The 24,465-nt window shown below is 52.1% G+C and overlaps 1 protein-coding gene across 1 annotated transcript; it reads left to right on the top strand.

Moving 5' to 3' along the window:
- Positions 1 to 2,325: 2,325 nt before the first annotated feature.
- LOC306773897 (pinopsin-like) lies at positions 2,326 to 23,143 on the top strand (the record flags this gene model as incomplete). The annotated part of the gene is made up of 4 exons (XM_079263841.1): positions 2,326 to 2,683; positions 13,415 to 13,743; positions 16,115 to 16,348; positions 22,889 to 23,143. The coding sequence occupies 4 exons, from the start codon at positions 2,326 to 2,328 to the stop codon at positions 23,141 to 23,143; spliced, it is 1,176 nt and encodes a 391-aa protein (XP_079119967.1).
- Between the last annotated feature and the right edge of the window lie 1,322 nt (positions 23,144 to 24,465).

The raw sequence follows: 24,465 nt of genomic DNA, 5'->3' as shown, positions 1-24,465 counted from the left end.
CAATACGCAGAGCAAAAACATCTAATTGTGGTCAACAAAAAGTTTACTCCCGAGCTCACCCCACTTCTGCATCCTTACAGCCAAACGATGCGCTCAGGTGAGTGCAACTATTTGTAATGTGTGCGTTCACACCCAAAGTGACACACCCTCCACCCAAGTGCCAATCAAGCCTGCACACATCAGCATATTCGCAGACATTCATGATTTATAATATGGCTCCTACAACAGATTATATAAACGACTGGAAGGCAAAGGGGCTCCTGGTAACAGGGAATTAGGACAATCATAGGGCTGATTAGTAGGAAGTGAATGAGCTAAATATTGCTAAATATTTCGGATAAATCATGATATTCTGTGGGGACTACCGATGTATCAGGAGAGCAGGTTGGTTCAGAGGGAATAAGAGCGGAACGGAGACAGGTTTGGTGACAATAAGTACTCCAATTTACTATGTTCCCCAGGTTCCAGTTGATATTAGGGTTATGAATCTTTAACCATGGATGTCCCAAAACCAGCGGAGTATCAGGAGAAGGAATCACATGGAGCTGAATAGTTTCAACAAAGTTGCCAGACGAAACCAGTGAATGTGGCAGGGTTATATGTGTTACCTCGGCAACAGTGCGACCGTCTAAGGCCTTGGCGGTGAGAGGTGTGATCGAAGAGAGCAGGGAAATTCCCATCTCTTTGGCCAGGGTAACATCAAGGAAGCAGGCTTCTCCACCAGAACCAACAGAAGCTGAAACAGGGAAAGTTTGCCCATTAAAACAAATGGTCTGTGTGTGTTGTCCTGGTAACACACCTCGGTTGGCGAGGATCTGATGAAGCCTGTCCAGCTGAGGGTCTGGCTCGCTGTCTGCTGGGTCCATTTTGGCCGGATCGTTCTGTCGTATGAGAAGCTGAGAGGTCCCAAAAGCAGACGTGATGCTTTGAAAACACACAGAAAGGTTTATTGACAAAAGTAATATGCAGGCGTCAGGACGGGTTGGCAGGCTCCAACTGGTAGGTATTGTCTGTACACAGACCAACAGGGACTAAATAAGTGTCACACATCTGGTAATAAATAACGATGCTGTAGCATCATATACTGTCTGTGTTCCCCAGCAGTAAATATTCCCAACCACAGCAGACATGATGTATTTACCACAGGAACAGCTGGGGAGTGCAGTGGGGGGGGTGGGGGGTTCCCTGCTGCAACGCACATTGGATTTATTTAGCTGACTCGAGCAGAGATTGACATCAAACTCTGCAGTAGTCTGTTGATTAGCCCCCCCGTCCTACGTGAACCTTTACTGCTGCACCAGTAATACTGAGGTTTTCGTCACGCTTGCATGAAGAGGGGGGGTGGGGAGGTGTCTTCGGCAGGAAGGGGAGGGCACCGACCAGCGCTGACTCAGAGGCAAACGGCCAACTAGCTGCTGGTGAGTCCATTGAAACACCACTGAGAGTTGGTCTTTACCGTACAGAAACATCCTGACGTCAGTAACGAGGCAACGTATGTTCCTCGTCCTGGTCTACTGCCGCCAGCAGGACGGATCATCTTCCAGGGAACTTCCCTTCCTGTTAGTCACACCTATCCTCACTCCCCCCTCTGAGAGAGGTTAGCTGGGTGTGGGGAGAGGTCTAGAGGGGTTAGCAGCATTTTGTGGTTTCTGCCTTGGCATGGGAGTCACATTAACACCCTCTCATTCCTACCAGGCACACACACACTTCCTGCAGGAGCTCCTGATGATTGTCTGCAGATGCAGCAGCAGCTTGTCCTTCCGCGTGCTTTTCTTTTCCTCCTCCTGTCCGATCAATTAAACATAAATTCATCAAGAACAAATATGAAATAAAAATGAAACAAAGGTTTTGATTTGAGTTTTTCATCATAAAATGATGAGAACAAGGCAGGAGGCCATGGGAGAGAGGGAGATTTAACCACGCCCACTCCACGCCACGCAACAGGTTGTGTTACGTTGTTTAATATAGAGGAGGAGAGGATGAGGGGGTCTGGTGATGAAGGTTATCTGGGAGGTCAGGCTGGTTTGTGATTGGCTGTCAGCGGCGGTGTGTGTGTGTGTGTGTGTGTGTGTGTGTGTGTGTGTGTGTGTGTGTGTGTGTGTGTGTGTGTGTGTTAAAAGCAGCTGAACACGCGGCTCTCTGTGTGTCTTCAGGATCTTGTCCCAGTCGGACCTTGCGGTTCTTGGTCAGTCTCAGTTCGCCGCAGCAGCGGCAGGAGATGGAGCAGAGACGCGCGCGTCTCGCGCGCCTGTCGCGCACCCAGACCGCCGTCCGGCATGTGAAGTGAGGCGCACCTGGGGAACAGGTGCGGCGCGAGCGGCAGACATGTTCCAGGAGCTGAGCGGCGTGAACTCGAGCGCGAGCCTGAGCCTGTCCAGCTCCGTGCAGGAGTGGAGCGACACGCCGCTCGAGCGGCTGTCGCGCGGCGGCCACCGCGTCATGTCGGTGTTTCTGGGCTCCATCATGGTTCTGGGGATCGTCAACAACCTGCTGGTTCTGGTTCTGTTCTGCCGCTTCAAGACGCTCCGGACCCCCGTCAACATGCTGCTGCTGAACATCAGCATCAGCGACATGTTGGTGTGTCTGTGCGGAACCACGCTCAGCTTCGCGTCCAGCCTGCGCGCGCGCTGGCTGTTCGGCCGCCGCGGGTGCATGTGGTACGGCTTCATCAACTCCTGCTTCGGTAAGTTCTGCTCCACCTCATCACACTTCCTGGTCAGGTGTTCATCGGTTTCCTGTAGAAACTCTGACTCAAAGTTTTAAACGACCCAGAAACCCAGAACCCGGTCCGAGTCCAGACCGGGTTCTGGGTTTCCTCAGAGGTCCAGGCTGATGCTGAGACCTCCGAGGCTTGGGCACGCGACCCTTTCAAGAACAAAGCGGCAGGTGACAGGTGCGCTCGCGCTCTGCCGACTCCGTTAAAAAGCCGTTACTATGGTTACCTGCAGGTCAACCGCTAGTGTAAAGAAAGTTCGTTTCCTGACCTGAGTGGTGGTCCAGAACCTCCTCCTGGTCCAGTATTTACTCCTGGTCCAGAACCTCCTCCTGGTCTGGAACCTTCTCCTGGTCCAGAACCTCCTCCTGGTCCAGTATTTACTCCTGGTCCAGAACCTCCTCCTGGTCCAGTATTTACTCCTGGTCCAGAACCTCCTCCTGGTCTGGAACCTTCTCCTGGTCCAGAACCTCCTCCTGGTCTGGAACCTTCTCCTGGTCCGGAACCTCCTCCTGGTCCAGAACCTTCTCCTGGTCCAGAATCTCCTCCTGGTCCAGTATTTACTCCTGGTCCAGAACCTCCTCCTGGTCTGGAACCTTCTCCTGGTCCAGTATTTACTCCTGGTCCAGAACCTCCTCCTGGTCCAGTATTTACTCCTGGTCCAGAACCTCCTCCTGGTCCAGAACCTCCTCCTGGTCCAGTATTTACTCCTGGTCCAGAACCTCCTCCTGGTCCAGTATTTACTCCTGGTCCAGAACCTCCTCCTGGTCTGGAACCTTCTCCTGGTCCAGAACCTCCTCCTGGTCTGGAACCTTCTCCTGGTCCAGAACCTCCTCCTGGTCCAGAACCTTCTCCTGGTCCAGAATCTCCTCCTGGTCCGGAACCTTCTCCTGGTCCGGAACCTCCTCCTGGTCCAGTATTTACTCCTGGTCCAGAACCATCTCCTGGTCCAGTATTTACTACTGGTCCAGAACCTTCTCCTGGTCCAGAACCTCCTCCTGGTCCAGAACCTTCTCCTGGTCCAGAACCTCCTCCTGGTCCAGAACCTCCTCCTGGTCCAGAACCTTCTCCTGGTCCGGAATCTCCTCCTGGTCCGGAACCTTCTCCTGGTCCGGAACCTCCTCCTGGTCCAGTATTTACTCCTGGTCCAGAACCTTCTCCTGGTCCAGAACCTCCTCCTGGTCCAGAACCTTCTCCTGGTCCAGAACCTTCTCCTGGTCCAGAACCTCCTCCTGGTCCGGAACCTTCTCCTGGTCCGGAACCTCCTCCTGGTCCAGTATTTACTCCTGGTCCAGAACCTTCTCATGGTCCAGAACCTCCTCCTGGTCCAGAACCTTCTCCTGGTCCAGAACCTTCTCCTGGTCCAGAACCTCCTCCTGGTCCAGAACCTTCTCCTGGTCCAGAACCTCCTCCTGGTCCGGAACCTTCTCCTGGTCCAGAACCTTCTCCTGGTCCAGAACCTTCTCCTGGTCCGGAACCTTCTCCTGGTCCAGAACCTCCTCCTGGTCCAGAACCTCCTCCTGGTCCGGAACCTTCTCCTGGTCCGGAACCTCCTCCTGGTCCAGTATTTACTCCTGGTCCAGAACCATCTCCTGGTCCAGTATTTACTCCTGGTCCAGAACCTTCTCCTGGTCCAGAACCTCCTCCTGGTCCAGAACCTTCTCCTGGTCCAGAACCTCCTCCTGGTCCAGAACCTTCTCCTGGTCCAGAATCTCCTCCTGGTCCGGAACCTTCTCCTGGTCCAGAATCTCCTCCTGGTCCGGAACCTTCTCCTGGTCCGGAACCTCCTCCTGGTCCAGTATTTACTCCTGGTCCAGAACCATCTCCTGGTCCAGAACCTCCTCCTGGTCCAGAACCTTCTCCTGGTCCAGAACCTCCTCCTGGTCCAGAACCTTCTCCTGGTCCAGAATCTCCTCCTGGTCCGGAACCTTCTCCTGGTCCGGAACCTCCTCCTGGTCCAGTATTTACTCCTGGTCCAGAACCTTCTCCTGGTCCAGAACCTCCTCCTGGTCCAGAACCTTCTCCTGGTCCAGAACCTCCTCCTGGTCCGGAACCTCCTCCTGGTCCAGAACCATCTCCTGGTCCAGAATCTCCTCCTGGTCCAGAACCATCTCCTGGTCCAGTATTTACTACTGGTCCAGAACCTTCTCCTGGTCCAGAACCTCCTCCTGGTCCAGAACCTCCTCCTGGTCCAGAACCTCCTCCTGGTCCGGAACCTTCTCCTGGTCCAGAATCTCCTCCTGGTCCGGAACCTTCTCCTGGTCCGGAACCTCCTCCTGGTCCAGTATTTACTCCTGGTCCAGAACCATCTCCTGGTGCAGTATTTACTCCTGGTCCAGAACCTTCTCCTGGTCCAGAACCTCCTCCTGGTCCAGAACCTTCTCCTGGTCCAGAACCTTCTCCTGGTCCAGAACCTCCTCCTGGTCCGGAACATTCTCCTGGTCCGGAACCTCCTCCTGGTCCAGTATTTACTCCTGGTCCAGAACCTTCTCATGGTCCAGAACCTACTCCTGGTCCAGAACCTTCTCCTGGTCCAGAACCTTCTCCTGGTCCAGAACCTCCTCCTGGTCCGGAACCTTCTCCTGGTCCAGAACCATCTCCTGGTCCAGAACCTTCTCCTGGTCCAGAACCTCCTCCTGGTCCAGAACCTTCTCCTGGTCCAGAACCTCCTCCTGGTCCAGAACCTTCTCCTGGTCCAGAACCTCCTCCTGGTCCGGAACCTTCTCCTGGTCCAGAACCATCTCCTGGTCCAGAACCTTCTCCTGGTCCAGAACCTCCTCCTGGTCCAGAACCTTCTCCTGGTCCAGAACCTTCTCCTGGTCCAGAACCTCCTCCTGGTCCGGAACCTTCTCCTGGTCCAGAACCATCTCCTGGTCCAGAACCATCTCCTGGTCCAGAACCTCCTCCTGGTCCGGAACCTTCTCCTGGTCCGGAACCTCCTCCTGGTCCAGTATTTACTCCTGGTCCAGAACCATCTCCTGGTCCAGTATTTACTCCTGGTCCAGAACCTTCTCCTGGTCCAGAACCTTCTCCTGGTCCAGAACCTTCTCCTGGTCCAGAATCTCCTCCTGGTCCGGAACCTTCTCCTGGTCCAGAATCTCCTCCTGGTCCGGAACCTTCTCCTGGTCCGGAACCTCCTCCTGGTCCAGTATTTACTCCTGGTCCAGAACCATCTCCTGGTCCAGAACCTCCTCCTGGTCCAGAACCTTCTCCTGGTCCAGAACCTCCTCCTGGTCCAGAACCTTCTCCTGGTCCAGAATCTCCTCCTGGTCCGGAACCTTCTCCTGGTCCGGAACCTCCTCCTGGTCCAGTATTTACTCCTGGTCCAGAACCTTCTCCTGGTCCAGAACCTCCTCCTGGTCCAGAACCTTCTCCTGGTCCAGAACCTTCTCCTGGTCCAGAACCTCCTCCTGGTCCGGAACCTCCTCCTGGTCCAGAACCATCTCCTGGTCCAGAATCTCCTCCTGGTCCAGAACCATCTCCTGGTCCAGTATTTACTACTGGTCCAGAACCTTCTCCTGGTCCAGAACCTCCTCCTGGTCCAGAACCTCCTCCTGGTCCGGAACCTTCTCCTGGTCCAGAATCTCCTCCTGGTCCGGAACCTTCTCCTGGTCCGGAACCTCCTCCTGGTCCAGTATTTACTCCTGGTCCAGAACCATCTCCTGGTCCAGTATTTACTCCTGGTCCAGAACCTTCTCCTGGTCCAGAACCTCCTCCTGGTCCAGAACCTTCTCCTGGTCCAGAACCTTCTCCTGGTCCAGAACCTCCTCCTGGTCCGGAACATTCTCCTGGTCCGGAACCTCCTCCTGGTCCAGTATTTACTCCTGGTCCAGAACCTTCTCATGGTCCAGAACCTACTCCTGGTCCAGAACCTTCTCCTGGTCCAGAACCTTCTCCTGGTCCAGAACCTCCTCCTGGTCCGGAACCTTCTCCTGGTCCAGAACCATCTCCTGGTCCAGAACCTTCTCCTGGTCCAGAACCTCCTCCTGGTCCAGAACCTTCTCCTGGTCCAGAACCTCCTCCTGGTCCAGAACCTTCTCCTGGTCCAGAACCTCCTCCTGGTCCGGAACCTTCTCCTGGTCCAGAACCATCTCCTGGTCCAGAACCTTCTCCTGGTCCAGAACCTCCTCCTGGTCCAGAACCTTCTCCTGGTCCAGAACCTTCTCCTGGTCCAGAACCTCCTCCTGGTCCAGAACCTCCTCCTGGTCCGGAACCTTCTCCTGGTCCAGAACCATCTCCTGGTCCGGAACCATCTCCTGGTCCAGAACCTTCTCCTGGTCCGGAACCTTCTCCTGGTCCGGAACCTCCTCCTGGTCCAGTATTTACTCCTGGTCCAGAACCATCTCCTGGTCCAGTATTTACTCCTGGTCCAGAACCTTCTCCTGGTCCAGAACCTCCTCCTGGTCCAGAACCTTCTCCTGGTCCAGAACCTTCTCCTGGTCCAGAATCTCCTCCTGGTCCGGAACCTTCTCCTGGTCCAGAATCTCCTCCTGGTCCGGAACCTTCTCCTGGTCCGGAACCTCCTCCTGGTCCAGTATTTACTCCTGGTCCAGAACCATCTCCTGGTCCAGAACCTCCTCCTGGTCCAGAACCTTCTCCTGGTCCAGAACCTCCTCCTGGTCCAGAACCTTCTCCTGGTCCAGAATCTCCTCCTGGTCCGGAACCTTCTCCTGGTCCGGAACCTCCTCCTGGTCCAGTATTTACTCCTGGTCCAGAACCTTCTCCTGGTCCAGAACCTTCTCCTGGTCCAGAACCTCCTCCTGGTCCGGAACCTCCTCCTGGTCCAGAACCATCTCCTGGTCCAGAACCATCTCCTGGTCCAGAATCTCCTCCTGGTCCAGAACCATCTCCTGGTCCAGAACCTCCTCCTGGTCCAGAACCTCCTCCTGGTCCGGAACCATCTCCTGGTCCAGAACCATCTCCTGGTCCAGAACCATCTCCTGGTCCAGAATCTCCTCCTGGTCCAGAACCATCTCCTGGTCCAGAACCTCCTCCTGGTCCAGAACCTTCTCCTGGTCCAGAATCTCCTCCTGGTCCGGAACCTTCTCCTGGTCCAGAATCTCCTCCTGGTCCGGAACCTTCTCCTGGTCCGGAACCTCCTCCTGGTCCAGTATTTACTCCTGGTCCAGAACCATCTCCTGGTCCAGAACCTCCTCCTGGTCCAGAACCTTCTCCTGGTCCAGAACCTCCTCCTGGTCCAGAACCTTCTCCTGGTCCAGAATCTCCTCCTGGTCCGGAACCTTCTCCTGGTCCGGAACCTCCTCCTGGTCCAGTATTTACTCCTGGTCCAGAACCTTCTCCTGGTCCAGAACCTCCTCCTGGTCCAGAACCTTCTCCTGGTCCAGAACCTTCTCCTGGTCCAGAACCTCCTCCTGGTCCGGAACCTCCTCCTGGTCCAGAACCATCTCCTGGTCCAGAACCATCTCCTGGTCCAGAATCTCCTCCTGGTCCGGAACCATCTCCTGGTCCAGCGCCAATGAACAAATAAATGAATAAATGAAGAGAGGTGTAATGAGGAACAACTGGCTCACCATCATGAATGTGATACAGGAGAGACTTATGACATCACTGGTAGAACATCCCAGACCATACTGGGAGGAGGAAGAACATCCCAGACCATACTGGGAGGAGGAAGAACATCCCAGACCATACTGGGAGGAGAAAGAACATCCCAGACCATACTGGGAGGAGAAAGAACATCCCAGACCATACTGGGAGGAGGAAGAACATCCCAGACCATACTGGGAGGAGAAAGAACATCCCAGACCATACTGGGAGGAGGAAGAACATCCCAGACCATACTGGGAGGAGGAAGAACATCCCAGACCATACTGGGAGGAGGAAGAACATCCCAGACCATACTGGGAGGAGGAAGAACATCCCAGACCCTACTGGGAGGAGGAAGAACATCCCAGACCGTACTGGGAGGAGAAAGAACATCCCAGACCGTACTGGGAGGAGGAAGAACATCCCAGACCGTACTGGGAGGAGGAAGAACATCCCAGACCATACTGGGAGGAGGAAGAACATCCCAGACCGTACTGGGAGGAGGAAGAACATCCCAGACCGTACTGGGAGGAGAAAGAACATCCCAGACCGTACTGGGAGGAGGAAGAACATCCCAGACCATACTGGGAGGAGGAAGAACATCCCAGACCATACTGGGAGGAGGAAGAACATCCCAGACCATACTGGGAGGAGGAAGAACATCCCAGACCATACTGGGAGGAGGAAGAACATCCCAGACCATACTGGGAGGAGGAAGAACATCCCAGACCATACTGGGAGGAGAAAGAACATCCCAGACCATACTGGGAGGAGGAAGAACATCCCAGACCATACTGGGAGGAGGAAGAACATCCCAGACCATACTGGGAGGAGGAAGAACATCCCAGACCATACTGGGAGGAGGAAGAACATCCCAGACCATACTGGGAGGAGGAAGAACATCCCAGACCATACTGGGAGGAGGAAGAACATCCCAGACCATACTGGGAGGAGAAAGAACATCCCAGACCATACTGGGAGGAGGAAGAACATCACCATGTCGGGGATCCTCCTGCTGTCTCCATGCTTCAGGTCCAGACATCCTGAGCAGCAGGAGAGAACACGTTCCTCCAGTCCTGGTTTCTCTTCTTTGGCTTCTTGTGACTTCAGGAGTCACAAGACATCATTTATATTATATTTATTTTCACATATAAAACCTTATAATTTATTGATCTACTGGTCATTAAATAAACCTGCACCTTCAAACTCATCGTTTATTATTGATCTGAAATCACATTTATTGGTTCATCTGTCTGGATTTATTTCATTTATAAAAATGTGACGTGTAAATGTACTACATTTATTCATGGAGAACCCTTGAGATGTAAAATCTTGTTTTCCAGGGGCACCAACACAACACAAACCACAAACATGACAATATTACAAATAGGACGTTAGTTACAAACACTAAAGACTAACTCTGAACACGAGACAAGCCTCATATAATTCTGTTAACACAACCCGCCCAACCCGCCCAACTCGCCCAACCCGCCCAACTCACCCAACTCGCCCAACCCGACCAACCAGCCCAAGTCGCCCAACCAGCCCAACTCGCCCAACCCGCCCAACCAGCCCAACCAGCCCAACCAGCCCAAATCGCCCAACCCGACCAACCAGCCCAACTCGCCCAACCCGCCCAACCAGCCCAACCAGCCCAACTCGCCCAACCCGCCCAACCAGCCCAAATCGCCCAACCCGACCAACCAGCCCAACCAGCCCAACTCGCCCAACCAGCCCAACCAGCCCAACCAGCCCAACCAGCCCAACTCGCCCAACCAGCCCAACCCGCCCAACCCACCCAACTCACCCAACCAGCCCAACTCGCCCAACCAGCCCAACTCGCCCAACCCGCCCAACTCGCCCAACTTGCCCAACTCGCCCAACCCGCCCAACTCGCCCAACTTGCCCATCTCGCCCAACTCGCCCATCTCGCCCAACCCGCCCAACTCGCCCAACCCGCCCAACCCGCCCAACTTGCCCAACCCGCCCAATTCGCCCAACTCGCCCAACCAGCCCAACCCGCCCAACTCGCCCAACCCGCCCAACTCACCCAACCCGCCCAACTCACCCAACCAGCCCAACCCGCCCAACTCGCCCAACCCGCCCAACTCACCCAACCCGCCCAACTCACCCAACTCACCGAACCCGACCAACCAGCCCAACTCGCCCAACCCGCCCAACCAGCCCAACTCGCCCAACTCGCCCAACCCGCCCAACTCGCCCAAATCGCCCAACCCGACCAACCAGCCCAACCAGCCCAACTCACCCAACCCGCCCAACTCACCCAACTCACCCAACTCACCCAACCCGACCAACCAGCCCAACCAGCCCAACCCGCCCAACCAGCCCAACCAGCCCAACCAGCCCAACTCGCCCAACCAGCCCAACCAGCCCAACTCGCCCAACCCGCCCAACCCGCCCAACCCACCCAACTCACCCAACCAGCCCAACTCGCCCAACCAGCCCAACCCGCCCAACCCGCCCAACCAGCCCAACTTGCCCAACTCGCCCAACCCGCCCAACTCGCCCAACTCGCCCAACTCGCCCATCTCGCCCAACCCGCCCAACTCGCCCAACTCGCCCATCTCGCCCATCTCGCCCAACCCGCCCAACTCGCCCAACTCGCCCATCTCGCCCATCTCGCCCAACCCGCCCAACTCACCCAACTCGCCCAACCCGCCCATCTCGCCCAACCCGCCCAACTCGCCCAACTCACCCAACTCGCCCATCTCGCCCATCCCGCCCAACCCGCCCAACTCGCCCAACTCGCCCATCTCGCCCATCTCGCCCAACCCGCCCAACCCGCCCAACTCGCCCAACCCGCCCAACCCGCCCAACTCGCCCAACTCGCCCAACCCGCCCAACTCGCCCAACTTGCCCATCTCGCCCAACCCGCCCAACTCGCCCAACTCGCCCAACCCGCCCAACTCGCCCAACTTGCCCATCTCGCCCAACCCGCCCAACTCGCCCAACTCACCCAACCAGCCCAACCCGCCCAACACAGTTGTATGTTCTGTATAGAGGCATTAAGAAAGAGGAGGTACGTTTAATTATATGATCGATTTAAAGGTTCAGGGTCCAGCCAAAGACCAAGACCAGTAGTTTCTTTTACCGTTGATAAACCAGGATCAAGACGATGTTTAGGTTGGCAGAGCGAGGAGAATTCTGTACCAAAGAGATGCAATGAGATTCCAAGTTGAGTTTTAATAAATTCACTTTTATTCAACTCTGGATTAAATGAAAATCATTCTGTACTAGAAATGTAGAAGATGAACTCATTTATCTGGTTTTAGTAAAAGCTGTAAAAATGTAAGTACATTTATTTATGACAACAAACTGGATCTGATAAAAACCAGTAAAGAGTCCAGTAAGTCTGCCAGAACAACATGGGACTCTGGTTAAACATCCCAACCTGCCGGAGGAAAGTACTGTTTCATCCGGTTCTGCATCACCCCCCAGGTGTTCCACCTCACCTGTTCCCTCATCATAACATTCATCTCGCTGCATGAAGCCCACATGATCCGGGATCAGCTGAACCGGGATCAGCTGAACCGGGATCAGCTGAACCGGGATCAGATGAACCGGGATCAGCTGAACCGGGATCAGATGAACCGGGATCAGATGAACCGGGATCAGATGAACCGGGATTAGCTGAACCAGGATCAGATGAACCAGGACCAGATGAACCGGGATCAGATGAACCGGGATCAGATGAACCGGGATCAGATGAACCGGGATCAGCTGAACCGGGATTAGCTGAACCGGAATCAGATGAACCAGGATCATCTGAACCGGGATTAGCTGAACCAGGATCAGATGAACCGGGATCAGATGAACCGGGATCAGATGAACCGGGATCAGATGAACCGGGATCAGCTGAACCGGGATTAGCTGAACCGGGATCAGATGAACCAGGATCATCTGAACCGGGATTAGCTGAACCAGGATCAGATGAACCAGGATCAGATGAACCGGGATCAGATGAACTAGGATCAGATGAACCGGGATCAGATGAACCGGGATCAGATGAACCGGGATTAGCTGAACCGGGATTATCTGAACCGGGATCAGATGAACCGGGATCAGATTAACCGGGATTAGCTGAACCGGGATCAGATGAACCGGGATTAGCTGAACCGGGATCAGATGAACCGGGATTAGCTGAACCAGGATCAGATGAACCGGGATCAGATGAACCGGGATCAGCTGAACCGGGATCAGCTGAACCGGGATCAGCTGAACCAGGATCAGATGAACCAGGATCATCTGAACCGGGATTAGCTGAACCAGGATCAGATGAACCGGGATCAGATGAACCGGGATCAGATGAACCGGGATCAGCTGAACCGGGATCAGATGAACCAGGATCATCTGAACCGGGATTAGCTGAACCAGGATCAGATGAACCGGGATCAGATGAACTAGGATCAGATGAACCGGGATCAGATGAACCGGGATTATCTGAACCGGGATTATCTGAACCGGGATCAGATGAACCGGGATCAGATTAACCGGGATTAGCTGAACCGGGATCAGATGAACCGGGATCAGATGAACCGGGATCAGATGAACCGGGATTAGCTGAACCGGGATCAGATGAACCGGGATTAGCTGAACCGGGATCAGATGAACCGGGATCAGCTGAACCGGGATCAGATGAACCGGGATCAGATGAACCGGGATTATCTGAACCGGGATTAGCTGAACCAGGATCAGATGAACCGGGATCAGATGAACCGGGATCAGATGAACCGGGATCAGATGAACCGGGATTAGCTGAACCGGGATTATCTGAACCGGGATTATCTGAACCGGGATCAGATGAACCGGGATCAGATTAACCGGGATTAGCTGAACCGGGATCAGATGAACCGGGATTAGCTGAACCGGGATCAGATGAACCGGGATTATCTGAACCGGGATTAGCTGAACTGGGATCAGATGAACCGGGATCAGATGAACCGGGATTAGCTGAACCGGGATCAGATGAACCGGGATTAGTTGAACCTGTTTTTATTAGTTTTTATTTTATTCCGTTATTTTACAGAGCTTTATCATTTCATCTTTCTTCAACGCTCTAACCCTCTGAATGGTTTAATATAAACTGCTTTGAACTGTGATGTCTCCCCCCTCCTTCACCCTCCTCCCCCCCAGGTATTGTCTCGCTCGTCTCGCTCTCCATCCTGTCCTACGACCGCTACAGCACCCTGATGGTGTACAACAAGCGGTCAGCGGCGGACTACAGGAAGCCCCTGCTGGCGGTGGGGGGGTCGTGGCTGTACTCGGTGCTTTGGACGGTGCCCCCCCTACTGGGCTGGAGCAGCTATGGACTGGAGGGGGCGGGGACGAGCTGTTCGGTAACGTGGACAGAGAGGACGCCGCTGTCTCACTCCTACGTCATCTGTCTCTTCATCTTCTGCCTGGGCCTGCCCGTCCTCCTCATGGTGTACTGTTATAGCCGCCTGCTGCACGCCGTCAAACAGGTGGGTCATGTGACCCTCTGGGCCAATCACAGGACAGGACATCTTTAAGTACAATTCCCAGTTTAAAAATGTCAACTTTTGAATATTAATTTACTGGTTTTTAGCATCTCGTGGAATCTCAGTCGTTCAACCATGTTTATACAGAGATCATTTTCTTCTCCTCTTGTTGATGAGGAACGTTGTCCAGAACTTTGAGAACCGCAGTAGAACCTGAACTTTCCATTTATGCAAAGCAGCAGCAGGTGTTAAAGGTCAGAGAGAGAAAGACAACCTGTCCTGCAGTTTCACCCAGACGTCATCTTTCCATCCTAACAACGGAAACTGACGAACAGGAGATCCTGAACCTGCAGCCTCCGGCCCTACAGGAACCGGACCTGCGGCCTCCGGCCCTACAGGAACCGGACCGGCGGCCTCCGGCCCTACAGGAACCGGACCTGCGGCCTCCGGCCCTACAGGAACCGGACCGGCGGCCTCCGGCCCTACAGGAACCGGACCGGCGGCCTCCGGCCCTACAGGAACCGGACCGGCCCTACAGGAACCGGACCGGCGGCCTCCGACCCTACAGGAACCGGACCTGTGGCCTCCGGCCCTACAGGAACCGGACCGGCGGCCTCCGGCCCTACAGGAACCGGACCGGCGGCCTCCGGCCCTACAGGAACCGGACCGGCCCTACAGGAACCGGACCGGCGGCCTCCGACCCTACAGGAACCGGACCTGCGGCCTCCGACCCTACAGGAACCGGACCGGCCCTACAGGAACCGGACCGGCGGCCTCCGACCCTACAGGAACCGGACCTGCGGCCTCCGACCCTACAGGAACCGGACCGGCGGCCTCCGACCCTACAGGAACCGGACCGGCGGCCTCCAACCCTACAGGAACCGGACCGGACTCTACAGGAACCGGAGCATTCAGCACAGAGTCAGGGACGGAGGTGTATGAAGTAGAAGTAAAGATACAGTAGAAGTCCTGTCGTGTTTCTGGATCTACTGATGCATCTAGAACAGGTGTTTTCACCAACAGGCTCGTCTACCTGCAGTGGAGCTGATTACATTCACCTGGTTTAGTGATGGATGGAAACAGCTGCTGGACAGGACTTCTACTTTCTACTTCTACTTTCTACTTCTACTTCTACTTTCTACTTCTACTTTCTACTTCTACTTTCTACACCTCTGGTTGGGGAAGCCTGGAATTGGCCCAAAACTTCCTGGTTTGCAGCTCTTCCTCCTGAAAGGATGACCCATCTAACCATCCATCCATCCATCCCTCCATCCCTCCATCCGTCTTTCCATCCATCCATCCCTCCATCATCCCTCCATCCGTCTTTCCATCCATCCATCCCTCCATCATCCCTCCATCCATCCATCCCTCCATCCCTCCATCCGTCTTTCCATCCATCCATCCCTCCATCATCCCTCCATCCCTCCATCCGTCTTTCCATCCATCCATCCCTCCATCATCCCTCCATCCCTCCATCCGTCTTTCCATCCATCCATCCCTCCATCATCCCTCCATCCATCCATCCATCTATCCCTCCATCCATTGTCCATCCCTCCATCCATCCATCCCTCCATCCATTGTCCATCCCTCCATCCATTGTCCATCCCTCCATCCATTGTCCATCCCTCCATCCATCCATCCCTCCATCCATTGTCCATCCCTCCATCCATTGTCCATCCCTCCATCCATTGTCCATCCCTCCATCCCTCCATCCATTCATCCATCTATCATAGGGACAGAAGACTCCTAACAGAAGCCCTTCTTCTCAGATACTTCTTCCATCTTCTCTGTGGGAATTCTAAATTTTTCCCAGACCAGGTGAGGAACATTTTCCCCTGTAGAGTTTCCTGATCTTTTGAAGGCTGTCCTCCTTCTTTGGCATACCCAACCCCCTCATCACATGATCTTTACCATTCCTCACATTCGCTTGGGGGGAAAGAGCAGAGACCTGAACCCAGAGGGACCATGAAGAGGAGGATGAAGACAGCTGCTGCTTCAGTGTGACAACAATAAACCCTAAAACTAGATTGTCAGAAGATGTGATGGGCAGACATTTAGGTCATGTGATCCTGATGGACATCTGCTGGTCAAACGCAGCAGCTTCCAGATTCAGTCCCTAACTCTGACAATGAATCAGAGGAAACACCAGAACGTTCTCTCAGCTTCAGTCATCCAGTAAAACCTCCACCAAACCAACCGTCAGCCGACAGCAAGTAGAGGAGGAAGGCAAGACGAAGATGCAGATCAGAGAAGATGTTGTTTCCATGGAGCAGCTCTGATGACATCACATTAAAGTCTGAAACCAGACGTGGTCTTTGGTCTGTAACCTATCTTCTCCTCGCTGCAGCTCTCAGCTCTGCGTTTTGTCTGGCAGGTGGGCCGGATCCGGCGGCCAGCGGCACGCCGACGGGAGTTCCACATCCTGTTCATGGTCATCACCACGGTGGTGTGTTACCTAATCTGCTGGATGCCTTATGGCGTTGTCGCCATGATGGCGACCTTCGGCCGGCCCGGCCTCATCAGTCCGGTTGCCAGCGTCATCCCATCAATCCTCGCCAAGAGCAGCACAGTCATCAACCCCATCATCTACATCCTCATGAACAAGCAGGTGGGTGACATATGGTGTGTGTGGTTCTCTCTGACACAACTTCCAGTAATTCAGTAAATAACCAGTTAAAGAAAAATTAGTTTCTATTTAATAGAAATTTAGAAAACCAAACAGATTTTAACATTTTTACAGCTGGAAGTTTTTGTTATTTGTAGAAGAATTGTTTCTCTGAGTCACTGACACGGTACAACACATGCAGCGTTCACGGTCCTGAGAGGCATCAGGAAACCCCAGCTTTCAGCCAGCAGTACGCCGTCACACACGAAGAGGCGTTCACTGAGCCTCAGACGCCTTCAGCGTTTTACAAAAACCTTCCTCGCATCAGAAAGCTTCAGTGTCCAGCAGGTTGACTTCAGTCTCCATGGCAACAGCTTAGCTTGTGGGCTCCAGGTTTGTCCACACAGAAGTGAAACCCTGCTTCACACCGGTTTACTGTTAGCCACATGGGGGTGCTGTTCAGTCCACTTCCTGTCAGTTCTGGTCTGAAGGCTGCTCTCAGGCTTAGAAGACACAAATTTCCGTGACTGGCAGTGAAAGCAACGCTCTGAAAAACACAAGATAATCGTTGATGAGAAGGAAGTATGAAACAAGATCTTCTGGAAACATGAACCAGGAAGTACGTGTGCAATAAAATACCAGTCCAAGATTCCCCGCTGAGGATGAGGATGAAGATGAGGATGATACAGGTCGTTCTGGCTGCTTACAGTGGATCAGATTCACATCCCTCTGCAGGATAAAACCTGATCGGGTCGGATGCAGCTGCTGATCATCAGTAATGAGCCGAAATCATCCAGATAACCTGGATTTCTCAGTCAGATCGGGAGGTTTTCTATCACATTCAGTTACCATGGTAACATCCTCCACGAGACTAACCGGCTTGCTGGCAGGTTAAAACCCAGTAACTCTGGGTTTGTCCTCTCTAATTGAACATTGAGATTGAACTAAATCAACGTGGCATTTCCTTTTCTTAAAAGACCTTCGGCCTTGTTCCTATTGGCTGGCTAAACAATCCAGAATAAAACATGCAGAAAGACATGTAAGATCATTTGGTTTTGCTGCCAGAGTTGTGATGGCAGAGATGTTAGTATTCATGTTCCAGACAAACCTCCTGACAAATCTTTGACCATACCAACCTGTCTGGATCATATTTCTCATTTTTATTTGCTTCCAGGAAGGTTTCGGCCCTGCTGGGGTCCGTCTGCCAGAGACGAAGAGCAAACGTAGAAAGCAGCAGACAACACAGAAAGAGAACAGCATGAAAACATTTCATTTCTCACATCAACCAGATTTAATCAGATTTTTCATCAGTACTTACCTCTTCGTTCACTCACGTCCTTTCCCAGCTGTTCCAGCTGTTCCAGTCGTCCTTCTTACTCAGTATTTGTTCATTGCTGCAGTCATGAACAGTTCTTGTTCTACTGGTGTGAGACTGGATGCGCCAGTTGCCATAAAGAACATAAGAAATGTTCTATCCAGCCACTTTATTAGTGTTTACTTATTTATTCTTTGTCTACTCCTAACTGCTCTACTTAGTTAACTCAGTTTCCACCAGTAGTGTGCAGTCAGGGCAGGCAGTGCCTACCCAGGGCAGAAAAAAGTAAATTGAATAATTCTATATCAATATTTTTTACTTTCTTTTATAGTTATTATTTTTAATACAATCTTTCAGATGATAACGTCCTATAGCCTGCTGTACATATTGATACGAAACTGATGGCATTTAGTGCTTCTCATAACTCAATAAAAAATGACTCAACAGCACCTCCTCCTGGCCAGACAGAGAAGCTGCACAGCTCACTCTGCACTGGATGACTGTCAAGCCCACACCCTCAACTGAAGACACAGTCCTGCTCTGCCTTTTCCTCTCATATCGTCACAACGGTGTGTTCGTGCATGTGCAGTCCGTTCCACCAGATAAAATCATTTACATAAAAAGCAGATCACTACACTGCCTTACTGCGTTACTGTACGATGCCAATGGTCTACGTACGTTCACAGAGATTTAGTGAATTGATGCTTCGTTCTCAACGCTGGTTGATGTTCCCACCGGAGGAATGATATTGCTAGAGAGGCTTAAACAATTTCCATGTCTTTTTTTGAGGAAAAACGTCAACATACGTTGCTGGTTGTCATGAAAGTCAAATAGTCAAATCAAGTAGGCACTTACCTGCCTACGCGTTTAAAACATTTGTCTCCAGCAAAATTTGTGACTGCCTGCCTACTTCATCCTAGAGCTCACGGCCTGCGTCAGGTTACCACCCATCCTGAAATATACAACTCATAGTTTTACAGTTCAGACCTCATGGAGTTCATATTTTAACCCAGAGTTTGTTACACCTCCTTTCTGAAGCAGACCCGTGATGTTTAACCGGTAAACACAACTTGCTAGCACATGAACAAAACCACATAACCAGTAAACAAAATCAACCAGTTAACCAGTTAAAACAAGCAGTTAACCAGCAAACAAAATCAGTAAACACAACTAGTAAACCCAACCAACTACCTAACCACTGAATGCAGCCAGCTAATTAGTAAACACAACCAATTAACCAATGAACAGGACCAGTTATCCAGTGAACACAACCGACCACTTCACCAGTGAATGCAACCAGTTAACCAGTTAACATAACCTACTAGATTTCTCAGATTTCACTTGTCAAACATCGAGTTTTAGACCTGAATTTACCAGTGACCCAACATCAGCTTCCAGATTTTCATTTAACCATAATGCTTTAAAATGATCAGTCAAGTTGATCACAGACCTGCCAAGCACAGCAGAACAACTGAGCTCAAACTAGTCCATCCATCCATCCATCTTCTGCCACTTATCCGGGGTCGGGTCGCGGGGCAGCAGCCTGAGCAGGGAAGCCCAGACTTCCCTCTCCCCAGCCACATTTGCCAACTCTGCGGGGGGATCCTGAGGCATTCCCAGGCCAGCCGAGAGATATAATCCCTCCAGCGTGTCCTGGGTCTTCCCCGGGGTCTCCTCCCAGAGGGACGTGCCTGGAACACCTCACCAGGGAGGTCCAGGAGGCATCCTGACCAGATGCCCGAGCCACCTCAACTGGTTCCTCTCGATGCGGAGGAGCAGCGGCTCTACTCTGATCTCCTCCTGGATGACCGAGCTCCTCACCCTATCTCTAAGGGAGAGCCCGGCCAGCCTGTGGAGGAAACTCATTTCAGCCGCCTGTATACGAGATCTCGTTCTTTCGGTCACGACCCACAGCTCATGACCATAGGTGAGGGTAGGAACGTAGATCGACTGGTAAATCGAGAGCTTCGCCTTCTGGCTCAGTTCCTTCTTCACCACGACAGACCGGCGCAGAGTCCGCATTACTGCAGACGCCGCGCCGATCTATCTGTCGATCTCACACTCCATCCTTCCCTCACTCGTGAACAAGACCCCGAGATATTTAAACTCCTCCACTTGAGGCAGGACCTGACTCCCGACCCGGAGAGGACAATCCACCCTATTCCGGCTGAGGACCATAGTTTTAGATTTGGAGGTGCTGATTCTCATACCAGCCTGCTTCACACTCTGCTGTGAATCATTCAAGCATGAGCTGGAGATCACGACCAGATGAAGCCAACAGGACCATGTCATCCGCGAAAAGCAGAGATCCAATCCTGAGGTTACTAAACTGAATCTCCTCAACACCTCAACTGTGCCGAGAAATTTTGTCCACAAAAGTTATGAGTAGATCGGTGAGAAAGGGCAGCTTTGGCGGAGTCCAACCCTCACCGGAAACAAATCTGACTTACTGTCTGGAATGCGAACCAAGCTCTAACACTTGTCATACAGGAACTGGACAGCTCGTACAAGGCAGTCCAGTCCAGTACTCCATACTCCCGCACACCTGAGCAACATCAGCCCCAAAAATAGGACAGCCCACCCCCGAGTCATCCAGCTCTGCTTCCTCATCAGAAGAAGTGTTGGTAGGATTGAGGAGGTCTTCGGAGTACTCCTTCCACCCACAAACAAAATCCCGAGCAGAGGTCAGCACCTTACCATCCACACTGTATACAGTGTTGACAGAGGACTGCTTCCCCCTCCTGAGTCATCAGATGGTGGACCATAATCTTCTTGAAGTCATCCTCCATGGTTTTGCCAAACTACTCCCATGCCTGAGTTTTTGCCTTGATGACAGCTGAAGCTGCATTCGGCTTAGCCTCCAGATACCCAACAAATGCCAACAAAGTCCAACATGCCAAGAAGGCCTGATAGGACTTCTTCAGCTTGAGAGCATCCTTCACCACGGGTGTGCGCTAACGAGTTCTGGGATTACCACCATTACAGGCACCAACGACCCTATTGCCACAGCTCCGGCTGGCCGCCTCAGCAATAGAGGCACGGAACACAGCCCACTCAGAGTCCTCCACCTTGCTCGGGACATGGTTGAAGCTCTGCTGGAGGTGGGAGTTAACGCTCACTCTGATGGGGGACTCAGCCAGACATTCCCAGCAGACCCTCACAACACGTTTGGGCCTGCAAGATCTGACCGGCATCCTCCCCCACCATCTGAGCCAACTCACCACCAGGTGGTGATCAGTTGACAGCTCCACCCTCCTTTTCAAAGCATGTGTCCAAAGCATGTGGCCGCAAGTCAGATGATACAATTAGAAAGTCGATCATCGAACTGTGGCCCCAAGTGTCCTGTTGCCAGGTGTACATATGGACTTTCTTATGCTTAAACATGGTGTTCGTTATGTGCAATCCGTGACAAGCATAGAAGTATAACAAAATACTACAAACACCTCTTGGGTTCATATAGAGGGAGGGGGGTTCACTATCATTACCCACATGAGTATTGAAGTCCTTCAGCAGAACAAGGGAGTCCCCAGAAGGAGCACTCTCCAACACTCCATCCAAGGACTCCAGAAAGGTTGGGTACTCTTAACTGCTGTTCTGTACATCAAGATCTGTTCCCACAATGGAAAGAGAAGGGAGGCTACCCTTTCATCCACCGGGGTAAACCCCAACGTACAGGTACCAAGCTGGGGGGCAAACTCATTGCTGGGGGGCAATGGGTATGCCCACCCGCTCTGTGCCTCTCATGAGAGCACATCCAGAGTAGAGGGTCCATCCCTTCTGGAAGATGCTGGTTCCAGAGCCCAAGCATGCATCGAGATGAGTCCAATTATATCTAGCTGTTCCTGCTCAACCTCGTACATGAGCTCAGGCTCCTTCCTGAGAGGTGACGTTCCATGTCCCTAGAGCCAGTTTCTGTAGCCGAGGATTGGACCACCAGGGTTCCCGCCCTTTGCCACCACTTAGCTCACATGGCACCGGACCCCTATCAGTGATCATGTAATCTGTGATCATGTGGTCATAATGGATCATGTGACATCTTCACCTGGAGCTGCTATTGGTTCACTGGAGCTTTCAGATCTTCATTCATGAGATCAGAGATTAACAACATCATGGACAGTTGGTCCAGATGTGCTCCCTTTTCTCTGGGTGTGCTCCAGTTGGTGTGACTGAACATGTGACTGCATGACTACGTTTGACTGGTGCAACAGAGCCAAGTGATGTCTGATCTCACATCCAACTGGTGAAACTGGTGGCATCTCATGTCTAATGGATTAAATGTTGGGGGGAAAAAAGAAAAAAGCAAATGTTGAAGAGGAGTAATAGTAAAAATATGGTGCCGTAAAACTACTCTTAGAAATACTTCTTTGTCCGCTATCTAAGTAAATATAAGTTGGTATTATCCACATATCAGGGTTAGAAACAGGACCAGGACCAGGATCTTAAAGGCGATCAAGTTTAGAAATGGGACCAGAACAAGGATCATAAAGGAAATCCAGGTTAGAAATGGGACCGTGACCAGGATCATAAAGGGAATCTGGGTTAGAAACAGGACTAGGACCAGGATCATAAAAGAGGTCAGGGTTAGAAACGGCATTAAAGTCATTAACAGGATCAGGATCAGGTTCCACAGCTGACTGTGTTGAAGCCCTTCAGAGTGACCTTGCCCCGGGTCTTGAGCTGCTCCCGGTCTCCCCAGTTGATCCGTTGCACCAGCAGCTTCTCATACAGCAAAGGATGGTACGCGCCCAGCGTGCATGCCGTGTCACGGTAACGCTCATGGTAGTGGCACCGGTCGGTGTGGCGCAGTGACGGCAGGAACTCGTACACACTGACCTCATTGCACAGTGACATCATCACCATAATACCTGTGACATCGCCAGAGTTTTTATGTCACTAACAAAATGAATGGAAATACATTAAACACAACCAAACACACGCCACAAATACTAAAACAAATAATTAAGCAAACTCTAAAATAATAAACCTAAATATGTGAAACATTTACATAAACAATAAAACATTTACTTGAAAGAAATAAAAGGTAAATAAATGAAAAGCAAAAAGAAACATGTTAATAAGAAGTAAAACAGAAACATGTTCAACATGTTCATAAAGGTAAATAAAAACACGTTTGTGAGAAGTAAAACAATTTATTTACAAAAGCAAATAAAACATGAAGGAGTTCCACCATTAATCAGCGGATAAAAATGTGTCTTTACTGGTTTCAGTTCTACCGCTGCTTCCTGATCCTCTTCCACTGTGGGGACCAGCTGACCGAGCTCGGACCTTCCTCCATGCCATCCAAGACCACTGCCGTGCAGCTGAACCGCCGCATGGTGGACGCTTCTCCCCCCCAGCCAGCAATCACCAAACCCTGCACAGATGACCTGGAGGGAACCAGTGCCGCCATTTCAGACAGAACCGGCCCGGCTGAGCCAGAAGAACTTCTCCATGGCGACGGGGTCTATGTGGTTTGTGACTGATGGCGTCAGAAGCTCATGTGTTCTGTTAGTACGGTGAACCGCAAGGGACAAAATTCAGACTAGCAAGACACAAGTAGATGCAGATGAAAGGAACCCATCCTGGGCAGGTTCTGCAGGATGACATAGTTCTGGTCTGGGATTATTCTGGATTATTCTGGTATCAAAGATTAAAAAAAAAAAAAGTCCAATCCTTTGTGAGTCATTATCTATGCAGGAAAACGGATCAAACCATGTTGGTGTTGTCATGGTACTTCCTGTTTGTAGTCGGTGCTCCATCAGGATGAGGTTGGTTTTTAGCTGCTGTGTGTCTTCAGGTCCAGTTTGTCTCCAGGTGCAAAGTATATTGTCCAATGTTCCAAGTCAAATGTTCCAGGTCCATTGTGTCAAGTCCAATGTGTCTGGTCCAATGTTCCCAGTCCTTCGTTTCAAGACCCATGTGCTTCAGTGTGTAGGGTTCAATATGCCTGCTTTGATGTGCCAGGGTGCAGCATGTCTGGTAAGATGATTACAGGTCTACAGGCCAGATTCTCTCCATTAGGACTGATTGTGACCTCAAGGACTCAACTTCAAAGGTCATGTCCCATCATGGAAGAACTCTTGACTCACACTGTGTCCAATCCTGGACCCAAAGTGGAGAATGTTCTAACTGGTCTCAGCAGTGTTCTTCAGATTCCTGAACAAGATCAGAATCTTTGCTGTGTGAAAATAGTATCATTCTAGAGTGGAAACCTTCCACTAGTTCTTGCTACAGCTCTTGTGCAAAAGGTTTTTCCAGGTAGTTCCTCCTGCCAGTTCTACCAGGCTGTGCTACCAGGCGGTTCCTTCAGGTGGTTCCTCCCAGCGGTTCCTACTGGAGGGTTCCTTCAGGTAGTTCCTCCTGCCAGTTCTACCAGGCAGTGCTACCAGGAGGTTCCTCCAGGTGGTTACTCCTGGGGGTTCCTTCAGGTAGTTCCTCCTGCCAGATCTACCAGGCAGTGCTACTAGGCAGTTCCTCCAGGTGGTTCCTCCCAGTAGTTCCTCCTGGCAGTTCCTTTTGGCTGTTCTTCCAGGTAGTTCCTCCTGACTGTTCTACCAGACAGTGCTACCAGGCAGGTCCTCCAGATGGTTCCTCCTAGTAGTTCCTCCTGGGGGTTGCTTCAGGTACTTCTTCCTGCCAGATCTACCAGGCAGTGCTACCAGGCAGTTCCTTCCGGGGGTTCCTCCAGGTGGTTCCTCCCAGTAGTTCCTCCTGGCAGTTCCTTTTGGCTGTTCTTCCAGGTAGTTTCTCCTGCCAGTTCTACCAGGCAGTGCTACCGGGCGGGTCCCCCAAGTAGTTCCTCCTG

This window comes from Telmatherina bonti (assembly GCF_933228915.1).
Source record: "Telmatherina bonti genome assembly, chromosome: 24".
Lineage (NCBI taxonomy): Eukaryota > Metazoa > Chordata > Actinopteri > Atheriniformes > Telmatherinidae > Telmatherina > Telmatherina bonti.
Note: the sequence above shows the minus strand (reverse complement) of the source record. Positions and strands in the feature narration are given on the sequence as shown.